The sequence below is a fragment of the Herpailurus yagouaroundi genome, unplaced genomic scaffold (assembly GCF_014898765.1).
Source record: "Herpailurus yagouaroundi ecotype Mexico unplaced genomic scaffold, PumYag 140, whole genome shotgun sequence".
Lineage (NCBI taxonomy): Eukaryota > Metazoa > Chordata > Mammalia > Carnivora > Felidae > Herpailurus > Herpailurus yagouaroundi.
Genome location: NW_024412395.1, coordinates 95,574,801 through 95,587,753, shown reverse-complemented (window position 1 = coordinate 95,587,753; position 12,953 = coordinate 95,574,801). Strand labels below are relative to the sequence as shown.

At 36.4% G+C, this 12,953-nt stretch overlaps 1 protein-coding gene across 5 annotated transcripts in view; it reads left to right on the top strand.

Annotated features, from left to right (window-relative positions):
* The window catches only part of USP37 (ubiquitin specific peptidase 37), a 99,727-nt gene that overhangs the window by 56,276 nt on the left and 30,498 nt on the right, over positions 1–12,953 (top strand). For 4 of the 5 annotated variants that reach the window (XM_040476249.1, XM_040476247.1, XM_040476246.1 and 1 more), the window contains 5 exons: positions 4,272–4,389; positions 5,690–5,769; positions 8,068–8,232; positions 9,893–9,958; positions 12,616–12,757. In XM_040476249.1, the coding sequence (XP_040332183.1) occupies positions 4,272–4,389; positions 5,690–5,769; positions 8,068–8,232; positions 9,893–9,958; positions 12,616–12,757 (571 nt within the window). The remainder of the gene's footprint in view (positions 1–4,271; positions 4,390–5,689; positions 5,770–8,067; positions 8,233–9,892; positions 9,959–12,615; positions 12,758–12,953) is intronic. The other variant, XM_040476250.1, reaches the window with a different exon arrangement.

Genomic DNA, 12,953 nt, shown 5'->3' with positions numbered 1-12,953 from the left:
CAGTCATCTTTCTCTTTCTTCTAATGCACTTCCATACAAAATCTGTTCAAGTTAAAGAAAATTTTGATGATTATTTGTGATTGTATCATTTTAATTGTGAGGGTGCCAACCAAACTTCTTTTCATAGGAGAATTTCAGTTGCCTCTGATAGAAATGGCTCCAGGTAGCACAAGAAGAAAGAAGTCATATCAGAGCAGTGGCTACTACACTGTGCCAATGGCAGCAATCAGGCACTTCGCTTGTGCAGCATCCAGATGTTGGGTGTACACTTGGGGTGTGTGCGCCATGCATGAAGTGACATATTTCATGGGATGTAGACACGCCAGGTGGCCAGGCTGAACAGTGGCCCAAGAATGTGGCAAGTCTAGGAGGCAGAAAGGCTCTATGAGGCCACAACAGCTGTGGTACTACTTCCTTAAAGGCCTTGCTTTAGTTGCTTTATCAGGATTTTTTCTTTAAGACTGTTCTTTTTTTTTTCCAGTTTTTTTTAATGTTTATTTATTTTTTGAGAGAGAGGGAGATGGAGTGCAAGCAGGAGAGGGGCAGAGAGAGAGGGAGACAGAATCCGAAGCAGGCTCCAAGCTTTGAGCTGTCAGCACAGAGCCTGAAGCGGGGCTCGAACCCATGAACCGTGAGATCATGACCTGAGCTGAAGTTGGAGGCTTAACTGACTGAGCCACTCAGGTGCCCCAAGAGCATTCTTTAAACACAAAATAGTTTTTGGCTGAAGGAAGACTGCATGCACCTCAGATTGTAATTATCATTGTTTAGCCTCTGATACATCTTGCTGTAAGTTAGTGTGGCCAGTTTGCCAAAAGTACTTATTTTTTTAAGTTGTTGTAGTTTAATTTGGCTTGTTTTCAGTTGTAAGGTATTTCAATATAGTAATATTGAATATGAAGAATTCTGCATTCAAAGAACTTAAATTATATAAAACTAAGTACTTAATATTCTCTATAAAACCTTCTGCGGTCTTCCCTATCTCAGTAGTAACAGTTCCATACATAGGGTTTATCAGCCCAAAAGGGTGGTGTATTTCTTAACTCTTCTCTTTCTCTTGCACCCCTGCGTCTCATGTGTCAGGAAATCCTTTCAGGTCTTCCTTCAGAGTACATCCAGGATCTGACCTGTTGCCACCAGCTGATCAGAGCCACCATCATCTCTTGCCGGGATTGTTGGAGTACCTTCTAAACTGGTCTCTATGTTTCTGTGCTGTCTCTCTGTAGTCTAAACACATTAGCCAAAGTGATCCATATGAAGTAGAAGTAAGTTAGTTCATGTTAGGCTTTTCCTCATAACCTATAAAATAAAAGCTGAAATTCTCACTGTGATCTGCAGAATCCCATATGATCTGTCAGCAGCCCCTTTTCCCCCAGTTAACTGTGGCTTTGTCTCCTACCAGTCTTTCCCCTTGCTTATTCTGTTCCAACCAAACTAGCTTCCTTGTTTGTTTGTTTGTTTGTTTGTTTGTTTGTTTTCCCCAAAACCAGGATCCTGGGACCTAAGGGCCTTTTTCACTTACCTTTATCTCAAATTCTCTTTCTCCATATTTTCCTCTATATCTTTATGTAAAGGCCACTTGCTCAGTAAGGCATTTTCTGGGAATTTACCCTATTTAAATTCTAACCATCTACTCTGATCTCTACTTTTTTTTTTCCCTTAGCATTTATCACTAACATACTATACATATTACTTACGTATTTTTTATTGCCTTTTTCCTCCAGTATAGCTTTGTGCAGGGAGGTATTCTATCTTGGGTTTGTTCATTGCTGCAACTTCAGTGCTACTAGAACAGTTTCTGGCAGATAGGAGGCATATTTAGTGATGCATAAGAAATTGCCCAAATTTATCAGCTTTTAAACAATATCTGCTAATTAATTCACAGCTCCATAGGTCAGAAGTCTAGGCAAGGTGTGGCCACGTTCTCTGCCCATGGTATCAGAGGCTGAAATCAAGGTGTTCCATGTTCTCATCTGGATCCCCCTCTAAGCTCTTTAAGGTTGTGGGCAGAATTTAGTTCTTTATGACTGTAGCAGTGAAGTCCCCATTTTCTTGCTGGCTGTTGGCTGGAACTACCAATTTCCTAAAGGCTGCCTGTAGTTTCATGCTCTGTGGCTTTCTTTTCTTTCTTTCTTTTTTTTTTTTTTTAATGTTTATTTTTGAGAGAGAGAGCATGAATGGGGAAGGGGCAGAGAGAGAGGGAGACACAGAATTGGAAGCAGGCTCCAGGCTCTGAGCCATTAGCCCAGAGCCCGACGTGGGGCTCGAACTCACGGACCGCGAGATCATGACCTGAGCTGAAGTCGGAAGCTTAACCGACTGAGCCACCCAGGTGCCCCTCTGTGGCTTTCTTAGGCAATTCATAGCAGTTGCTTTCTTTCGGGTCAGCAGTAGTGTCTCTGTCTTTGAATCCCTGACTTCCTCTATTTCATATCTCTAGATTCAGATTTTTTTTTTTTTTAATTTTTTTTTTCAACGTTTATTTATTTTTGGGACAGAGAGAGACAGAGCATGAACGGGGGAGGGGCAGAGAGAGAGGGAGACACAGAATCGGAAACAGGCTCCAGGCTCCGAGCCATCAGCCCAGAGCCTGACGCGGGGCTCGAACTCACGGACCGCGAGATCGTGACCTGAGCTGAAGTCGGAAGCTTAACCGACTGAGCCACCCAGGTGCCCCTCTGTGGCTTTCTTAGGCAATTCATAGCAGTTGCTTTCTTTCGGGTCAGCAGTAGTGTCTCTGTCTTTGAATCCCTGGCTTCCTCTATTTCATATCTCTAGATTCAGATTTAAAGAGCTCATGTGATTAGATCTGAGCTACTCAGATAATCTCCTTTTTTATCAACTCAACATTAGGATTAGTAACATTAATCATATTTGTAAAATCCCTTTGTCATGTAAAGTAACATCATCTTGGGAGTGATAGCTCATCACAGTCACACATTCTCTTAAAGGGGATGGAGTTATACAAAGGCAAGGGTCGTCTTAGAATTCTGCCTATTAGAGAGGGACTCAAATATTTGTTGAATGAACAAATATATTCTGATGATCTCCAGTCTGCAACTATGGCAGTAGAGAACTAGGGCAGGAGATTGAATATTACTAAAAATGCTGATATGCAGATAGAAGGAAAAACATCAACTAAAACTATTTAAAGGAAGTGAATTTACTTCCAGATAAATACAGAGTTTTGATCTCTGAGCCCATTTTTAAAAATTTTGTAGAAATACATCCAATAATAGCGGCACCTAGGTAGCTCAGTCGGTTGAGCATCCAACTTTGGCTCAGGTCTTAATCTCGCAGTTCACAAATTCGAGCCCCACATCAGGCTCTCTGCTGTCTGTGCAGAGCCCACTTGGGATCCTCTATCCCTCCCCTCTCTCTCTGCTCCCCCCGCAAATAAAATAAAAACATTAAAAAAAAAAAAATATATATATATATATATATATGTATCTCCAATAATCAAACAGGTCTGCTGACAGAAGTTTACCAAAAACACATAGAATTTTTATTTATTGTATTTATTTTTTTCAGTGCAAAAAGGTATTTTTGTTAAAGCACAGGGACATGACCTGTGGGCAGAAAGAGTATCCGAACACATAGAATTTTTGAAGCATCACTGCTTGTGTAGTCAAAAGCTGGAAACAATCGAAATGTCCATCAGTAGTATTGTGGATAAATAGTGGCATGCTCAAAACAGGTTAATGTGAGCCAGCAATAAAGATGGGTTATAACCACATGCAGCAAGCATGGTTGAACTTACAATCATGTTGAACAAGAAAGACTACAGAAAACGTAGGTTCAAAAACAGGCGAAACTCATCTGTTGTGTTGGAAGTTAGGATAATAGTTACCTTTTGGGAGAAAGGGATAGTGATTGGGAAGGAGCATGTGAGGGGGCTTCTAGGGACCTTATAATATTTTATTTCTTGATTTGAGTGGTGTTAACTGATCATTCATGAAACTGTACACCTTTAGTTCACTTTTCTGTATGTTATGCTTCAGTTTTGTTTTTTTTTCCAACTTTTGGGGCTTTTTAAAAAAAGTAAAATGTAAAAACTTAGCGTTCTAATGAAGTATTTAAACACTTGCAGTTGAGGTTCTTCCTGTGTTGATTTCATAAAGGTGAAGTCCACTGTGTTGTACATTGCTTATGCCTAGTCCTAGTCTGTTGGTACCTGATGAGGGAAACAGTGTTTCTGAAGTCTAGTTGTATTTATTTTGTATTGCATAGTTAGACTTCTAAATGCTCCCATTTGTCTTTTATTCATACAGATGTGGAGAGATTATTCCCAAAAGAGAACAGTTTAATGACCTCTCCATTGACCTTCCTCGAAGGAAAAAGCCACTCCCTCCTCGTTCAATTCAAGATTCTCTTGATCTTTTCTTTAGGGTAAGTAATATCTTTTGGTATTTTCACATAACTAAATTTTATATATCATAGATAATAGTATTTGAGATTGGTTTCTTTAAGGCAGAGTTTCAACAAATAGATATGAAGGGAAAACAAATAAGAAATATTTATAAAAAGTATTTTTAAAAGCTTGATAAACCTAGTCGTTAATTTGTTGAAGAAGACTGTTGATTGCTTAAGTAGATTATACATTTAACTCAATAGCAGGTGTTTTAGACCACCTTACAAGCAGTTACTTGTAAACAAGTACCAGCTTGAAGCATATGCTAAAATTAGGTAGTAGTGGTAAAAATTGGAGACACGATGTAAGTTTGTACCTAAGATCTGAGGAATGAAAAAATACTCTTTGCTTTTCCTTAGGTGGTATGTACCCTATTAGAAACAAAAGGGAAAAGTCATGTATATCCAAGGCTATAGATAAATATGTTTCTGTGATTTACTGTTAGAGATATTCAGCAAGTTTTGGGGGCATAATTGGACCTATTGTGTAGCTGTCCTTATAACTGATGGAAATTTGCCAGGATCACCCTTTGTCTATTTAATAGTGGTTCTTGTTTTGTTGTAGCAAATGGGCAGCGTTGTCTTCCTAAGGTTAAAAAAAAAAAATTCTGTTCTTTAAATGATGAACATTCAGCTCCACCCAAAGATAAATACTCTGCTTTTCTTTTTGTTTTATCATTCCTTACTATTCCTGTTATTATCATAGAATTTGAAGCTTTTCCTGTGTATCTTTTACCCCCGTTTTTTAAGGATTTCTTGTTTCAGTTTTCTCTAGGTAATGATATCCACCCCAAACTTTGGTCCTTTTAGAGCAGTTGTTCTTAGTGGGCTGTCACCAGAAGATTGAGTTCCATTATAAGAAAGGGGTAGAGTTACACCTAACAGACCAGGAACTCCGCCTAACCTGAAGGTGATCTTATCTCTGCTATGGCCAAATGTTAAAATCTGGATATACTCTTGGCAGTGGTTCTTGTGCATCCATGGGGAAAAGGTTGAGAATCTGCTACTGTAGAGTCTAGTTGCTATCATAAATTGAGATGTTTCCATGGTAAAAAAGGAAATTAGGAATTCTGAAATAGGGCATGATATTATAAGATGACTGTTTTGAGGATTAGGTCTTAATTTAGTAAGGCTTGTGGCTCTAGACACAAAATTTAAACTGGTCGGAGTTGTCATTGCACTGAACTAGTAGTATGACTAGAGAAGAGTATTAGCATTGAATGGGGTAATGCTGATTCAACTTCATGCTTCTTTATTTTTCCCTCTCGTCTTTTTACAGGCAGAAGAACTTGAGTATTCCTGTGAGAAGTGTGGTGGGAAGTGTGCTCTTGTCAGGCACAAATTTAACAGGCTACCCAGGTAAAATTAATTGCTCTTCAGTTTTCCTTCTTTGAAGTATTTACAGATATTACTGAATAAGCAAGGCTCACCAGAATGGATTGGTAAAGCAAAGCGGAGATGTGAGAGGGTAGGGGGAGGGAAGTTAGAATGCTCTTCCATTATAAAGGAAGAATATTTGGAATGCTGAAGAAGGGAAGTCACTTGAGAGTCCCCAGAAGATGGCAGGAAGAGGATGTGGCTGGTGAGACTTTGGACCAGTGGTAGGGATCAGCTAGTACATTTTTAATTTGGTAATGTATAACATTCAGTTGTAATTTGTTGTTTGGTTATGTGCTAGTCTCCCTCTCTTATCCTGAGCCTTCAGTGAAAATCTGCCACAAACACATGATAGGGTGTGCATGAACATAAAACAAGAAGAGTAATTTTCTACAAAGGATCTTGTAAATTAGTAAATTTCCTATAATCTAAACAGTTCTGAATTAGGAATGAAATTAACTTGTATTAGCTCTGTGTAAACATACATAAAACCAAACTAGTTAGACACAATGTGATGTGATGATAGTGCAGCTTTTAGTTCTTTCCAAGAATAGATCTCAACCACAAGCAAGGTTATTATTAAGTATTTATGTGGCACTTTGCCTGCAGAGTGCATTACTTTCTTTTATTAGCTTCTCTTTTCTGTAAGCATAGGATTTCTGGAACCTAGCCCCTAGAGACTAGAGATTAGTTCTTTTACATTCCATAATCTTCTTGCTAGAAAATGAATTTCTTTTAAAGGAATGACTTTCTAAATCAGCAGTATTGTTATGTTGACCACTTTTTACTCAAGAGATTTAGTCTTTTCCTATTTGTGAGTGTTTTGAGGCAGGAGGTGGGAGGGAGCAAACCTTAAGGCAAGGGATTGATTGTTATCAGTTATCATTAACTAAGGAAAGCAGTGTATAGTTTTAAATACTCATTTGACCTGGCAAGCTGAATGTCTGTTCCCTTTTCCAGTGGCTAGCTGTTTGGTCTTTTAAGGGGAAAAAAAATACTTACGGGAATTATTTTCCTTGGTTTTCTATTTTTTCTGGTAGGTCACTTATGTTACAGGATAATTTATTCTGAACTTTAGAAGCCTTTGTATCATAAATCCAGAGTATTGGACTTGCTCTGTTTTTGTTCATTTCAGTATTAAATCCAGTCTACTTTTATTCTTGATGTGCCTGGTGTCTTTATCAAATATGTTCAATTTTAGTCTACTTTATCTTTATAGATCAGTGATTTTGACTATCATCTATCTATCTGTTTCATAGTACCCTTTTTGGTAGGATTATATGAAACTTTAGTCAAAATATTTGACATTTGACATGAGTTTTTATTTCTTCGTATCATTTGGATCTTTATGTTCTCTTAGGTTATGAATTTGAAGATTATGAGTTCTAGCATACTTTTTAAAGAGGAATGCAGTCAGTAACTTCAGTTTATAATTTTTTTTAGTTTGTGGCTTCTGTGAAAAGCTATGTACAGTAAGAAAGAAAACAGATTTCGATAAATCAGACATTGTGCCTAAAATTGAGGTTTATTCCCATGAGAGTTCTGAAATTCAAATTTTAAAGTGTTCTTGTGGGCTGTGAGATATATTTAGTCCATCTAGCAGAGATTATGGTCTGTATCACAGGTGAAAAGGTTGGCACAATAGTAACTAAAAAGAAGTGCTTCTACAGAGCTAAAAAGCCTTTTCAGACCCACAAGCCAGATTTGGCATGTACATTTTGTAGAACTTTTTGCAGAGAAAAAAGTGGAGAAAACTTTTTCTCTCTTAGCTCTCTCCAGAGAAGGTGCTACACTGAAGTAAGAGTAGTTCTTGTCAAAAATCATTTTGAAAAACTTAATGTTCACCCTCAAACATAAGGGCTGTTTAACACTTTAATTAAATTACCAGTAATGGTTATATAACACCTATTTTTTTTTTTTTTTTGTAAACTACATCACATTGAAGTAAATAAGGATTTAACCCAGTACCACATTCTAAAATAAAATGCGTTTTATTTGGTGTTTTTGTTTTCTTTTTTTCTGGGAACATTATAAATATTTTACCCAAACCTCACTTATCCACCCTATGCCCATGTTTTATTTTTACTTATATAGTGGTGCCTGGCACATGGCAGATATTCAGTAAATGTTTTTTGAAGGATCTTTAGTTTAGCCAAATGTATTCTTTAAGTCAAAAGCTATGTAACATGATTAGTTACAGTGATCTCTTTTCACCTGTAAGAGAGCTAGCTAGTATCTGTTAGGTGTCAGCTAATAATGTCATCATGTCCTGTTTTTCAGGATTCTCATTCTTCATTTGAAACGATACAGCTTCAACGTCACTCTCTCACTTAACAACAAGATTGGGCAGCAAGTCTTCATTCCAAGATACCTGACCCTGTCCTCTCATTGCACTGAAAGTACAAAACCACCTTTCACCCTTGGTTGGAGTGCACATACGGCAATGTAAGTCCTTGAGAGAGAATTTCTTTATCTTCCCTTTTGAAGTTAAGGGGCTTTAATATCTGATCAAAACAATGACTGAACTAGATAACATGACTCCCTGGTAAAATCAGACCAAGAAGGAGATTTTAATTTTGCTTTATTTTAGGATTTTGTGTTAAGTTACTTCCTTATGGAAGTAATTAAATAAAATGCTTAAAATTTTTCCAAGTGCATTAATTGCCTTTCATAAAAAGTTACCTTTTTAGAGAGTACACTTACTCTCTTAGATTACTAGAAGATAAGCTTGATACATTTTAGGAATATACATTGGAATTTGCATGTTCATAAAAGTTACCTGAACACTAAAAAATAAATAAATAAAAAGTAACCAATTCCTGAGTTCTTTCCCTAGAAATTCTGTTTCAGTAGATCTGAGAAAATCAGTATTTTTAACAATGCCTTTGCTGACTGTCTGGAATATGCAAGTGTGAGAAACAGTATACTAAATGTTATGCCAGGGCCCCCCAGATTGATTGGGTCTTCATAAATGTATCATCACCAGTGTGAGTGAAGAACTTTTGTGGCTCCTAGAAGTTTTTCCATGAGAAAAGTAGTAACCGTTACTTTTGATCTTGCTTCATCGCATATGCTGGGACAACCATAGGACTTCTCTGAATGTAGCTCTTCCTTCTGCATACTTGGATTACTTTGGAGCCATGTACTGTAGTTCTTTTTTATACTTGAACTCTAATTTGGTAGAATCATAAAGTTCTCAAACTTTAGAGGTGAAAAAGGATCGTAGAGATTTTGTCTAAATTTTTAATTTTACAGAGAAGATCCAAGAAGATTAAGTGATTTTCTTAAGGTTATGCAGTTAGCAACTGGAAGAACCAGGTCTCTTGGCTAAAGTGGAATAGACCTTTCAGAAAGTGAATGAACGTTTGCTAACATGAATTGATGCCTTTTTATAAAATGTATTTCCCTTGGATTAGAAATGGACATATATACCACATCATATAAGTTTATCCTAAAGGCCTCAATGGGTCTACTTACTAATAAAGACATTTTCCCAGAGTCTTAGTGTTTCTGGATTTTCTCTTACGGCCTTTCTTCAGAATTTGTTTCTGCTTCATGCAAAGTACCCGCTGCTGGTAGAACTGTTACTCTTTCTGGCCATTAGTATAGGCGGTTTATTTCACAGGCTGAAACCAGGCTGTGTGACTGACTCCACAATTGAATAGCTTTAAGACTGGACACATTCTTTGACCTGTCTGTAGGGAATATAACAGGATGGTTGTGAACATTAAATGAGGTAATACACGTGAGCTCTTACTACAGTGTCTGATAGCCAGTAAGTCCTCAATAAATGAGAGCTATTAATATTTTATTGCTTAAAAGTAAAGAACTGAGACAAGATAATTTTTCCAAAGTTGTCCTCTTCATATGCATTCCCTTTGACTTCATTTCCAATGCTGTTTATTTAGATCATTGGATCAGGACGAGCCTAGAGATGGTATCTTGTTTTCTCTTTTGGCTTCTATTGCTAGTAGAAGTATTATAATTTTTTGCTTTTCAAAAGGATACATAAGGGACTATAGTATAGAATAATTCGTTTTATAAGTTAAATATATATTTTAGTAATGTAATTATATACATTATATATTTTCTAATTTTCTGATAGTTCTAGACCATTGAAAGCCTCTCAAATGGTGAATTCCTGCATCACCAGCCCTTCTACACCTTCAAAGTGAGTTATATTTCTTGTGTACCCAAAATTTGTATTTTTAAGGATTTGGCTTGCCCTAATTTCTGAGATTATCCCTTCCCCCTTTCTTTGTTTCTCTTTGCATGATAACTGCTCTGTATTACTATACTTTGTAATTTTCCTGAATCTGCCTTAAACTGTAATGTAGGGTATAACAAAGTCTTTAATAGTGAAGCACATTCAAATGATCCTCTCAAAATTTTGTTTTTAAACTTAAGTCATCTGTTAATATGTAATATTTTCATCCCACAACTGTAGAAATTAACTGATGACAAGGAATTTTAAGGATTGAAGAGATAAAATAACCCCTGTTGGTGTAAAGCACTATTCCTCAAAAATACACCTGGAAATCCCAAATTATCTTTTCACCTGTTGCTAGCCAGTCTGGGACTTCCTTGTTTTAGACACTTAACTGGCGCAGTTCTGATAGGGAGCAAGAAAACAAACACACAGTGAAGTGTAGCTATTCTACAAATGTTTTATATTTTTTACTTAAAATGGAAAAGTTTGTCCAAGAAGAGAAGAAAATACTTTTTTTAAATATATCTCCTCTGTGATTTAACTAGAACCACAGTTCCTGATTAGACAATTCTAAATGACTTGGTTGTCATTTATCTTTAAAATTAAACACTTTGTTGTTTAAGGGCTTTGGGGGGCTAATATAACCATAAAATGACATTTGGGAACTGCTATTTTCTTTTCCTCCTGTTAATTATTTTTCAGTGCAATTAAAACCAGATGACTAACATGACTAGAAATCTGAAATGGTACCGATATGAATACTCTTGCCCGTTCTCAAGATACAAATGAGCAATACCACTTGGCTGCTTAGAAAGTGAGCAAGTGATGCATTTACAAGATGAATATTTTTCCTTACTACAGGCAAGCTGCCTTCTGTGAATATAGTAATTATTAATGGAATGCACTCTTTATGTACCAAATCACTATAGTTTCAAGAAAGAGATGGTTTCATTGGGCATCATTATATTTGGCATGGTCATCTGTTCTCCAGGGTCTACTGGTATGAGAATTTGAGAGCTGATCAATAAAGGATAATTAATTAGGCCCTAGAAGACCTGTCATGCCGATCAAACTTAAAAGAGGCTGAGTTATGAATAAGAATACCATTGGTTCCTCTACAATGTCCTTTGTCACATTTGACCCTGGTATTTTAGTGGCCAGGTGTCACCCTCCTTCAGCAAAGTATTTACATGCATAAACAAATTAATACATTCAGTTTTGCTTGGTGAGCATGAAATCAGAAATGAGGAATTAAGACGGCTGATTGGCTATTTCTAAGTTATGCTAAAAACCCTTTTGAACACCTAATGGGAGGCTATTCAAGTGTGTAGGCTGGAGTGCAGTGATATCCTGGGTGCTCTCAGCCACAGACTATGTTTGGATTTATCACTGACCACTTGCCTCTTTTCTTTGATCTACATTGCTATGCGATCCTCCTGGTTTCCATTGTGGCCTCTTATTTCTTGGTGCCATCATTCTATATGTTTATTTACAATTTTTACATTTAGATGAATTGCATTTTTCCAATTTCCATTTTACTTTTTTTTTTTTTTAGTATAGTATACAAATTTACGTTAACCTTCATCAAAGAAAATTCGTGCTCTTTGACCTTTTCCACTTTTTCTTTTAGTTTATTTTCAGCTCACTTAGAAGACAATGCAGTAACACCTTACTTATCTGGTATCATTGAAGAATGATATTTTACGTAGCCAAAGCTTGCCTTTTTAAGCATCCATCTTTAAAATGCTTAGCCATTTTAGATGGTTCTGTACTCTGTAACCTTACAGAATTCTTTATATTCTTAAATAAAATAAACTGAAGGTAATTTAAATATATTTTAATGACTTAGAATCAGCATTATGAGTATCACCTATTACACTGTGTTTTAATATGATCATGCCCTCAGAGGCTTTTAATTCTTACAAAACAGTTTATATTAAATGACTTTATGGTTCTTTATTGCCCTTTTTGTGGTTATTCTCTCTCATTTCCTAGCTCTCATTTCTTGATGAACTTGCTACCTTATTCTATGCACCATTTCCTGGGAAAGAAAGGGTCCCTGTCTAAAGAGTAAAGTGCATGGGCTTTGAAACTACTGCTTTCCTGAGAAGCCTTTTTTCTTAGTTTTGAATCCCTGCGTTCTGGAAACTAGAGGTTGCCGGAAGTCTGACTTACATATAATTGGATAAGTGGAATGTTACTGTTAATTTTAGAATACATGGATCATAATTAAAAAGATCAAAAATTAGTCCTCATGCACAAAGTTGTCAAAAACATTTATTCATTGCCATGTCTGCATGCATTCAGTAGAGTACTTGCTTTATAAAACCAAAAACTACTTTGGGGTTGATCATTAAAAGAAAAAAGGCACAAAGTGATTGGTTTACAGATGATATATAATAGCATAAGAATTGTCTAATTTTCAAAGCATGGCTGTTTTGGAGTGGGGCAAAGGTAATGCTTAAATATATCTCTTCTGTATCCTTTTTTCTCTGTAAATCATTTTCCATAATGGAAAAGTTTTTTGTTTTATTTTGGTATTATATGCATCAAGGAAATAACAAGGACAAGTATTTATTTATCAGACTCATATAGGTTTTTATTTTCTTAAATTACAGGAATTTCACCTTCAAATCCAAGAGTTCCTTGGCTTTATGCCTTGATTCCGACAGTGAGGATGAGCTAAAACGCTCTGTGGCCCTTAGCCAGAGACTTTGTGAAGTGTCAGGCTGTGAACAACAGCAGGAAGACTTAGAAAAAGTAAGTAATTTCTCATCAAAATACTTGGCAAATATTTGTATAGCTCTTACTGTCCAAACACATGCCTTTATAACCAGCATCAGCAAACATAATACATACACAGGGTAGATCGTAAACTTAATGGATCTGTTAAAACACTAGTTTTAAATTTTTTTTTTCAACGTTTATTTATTTTTTTGGGGACAGAGAGAGACAG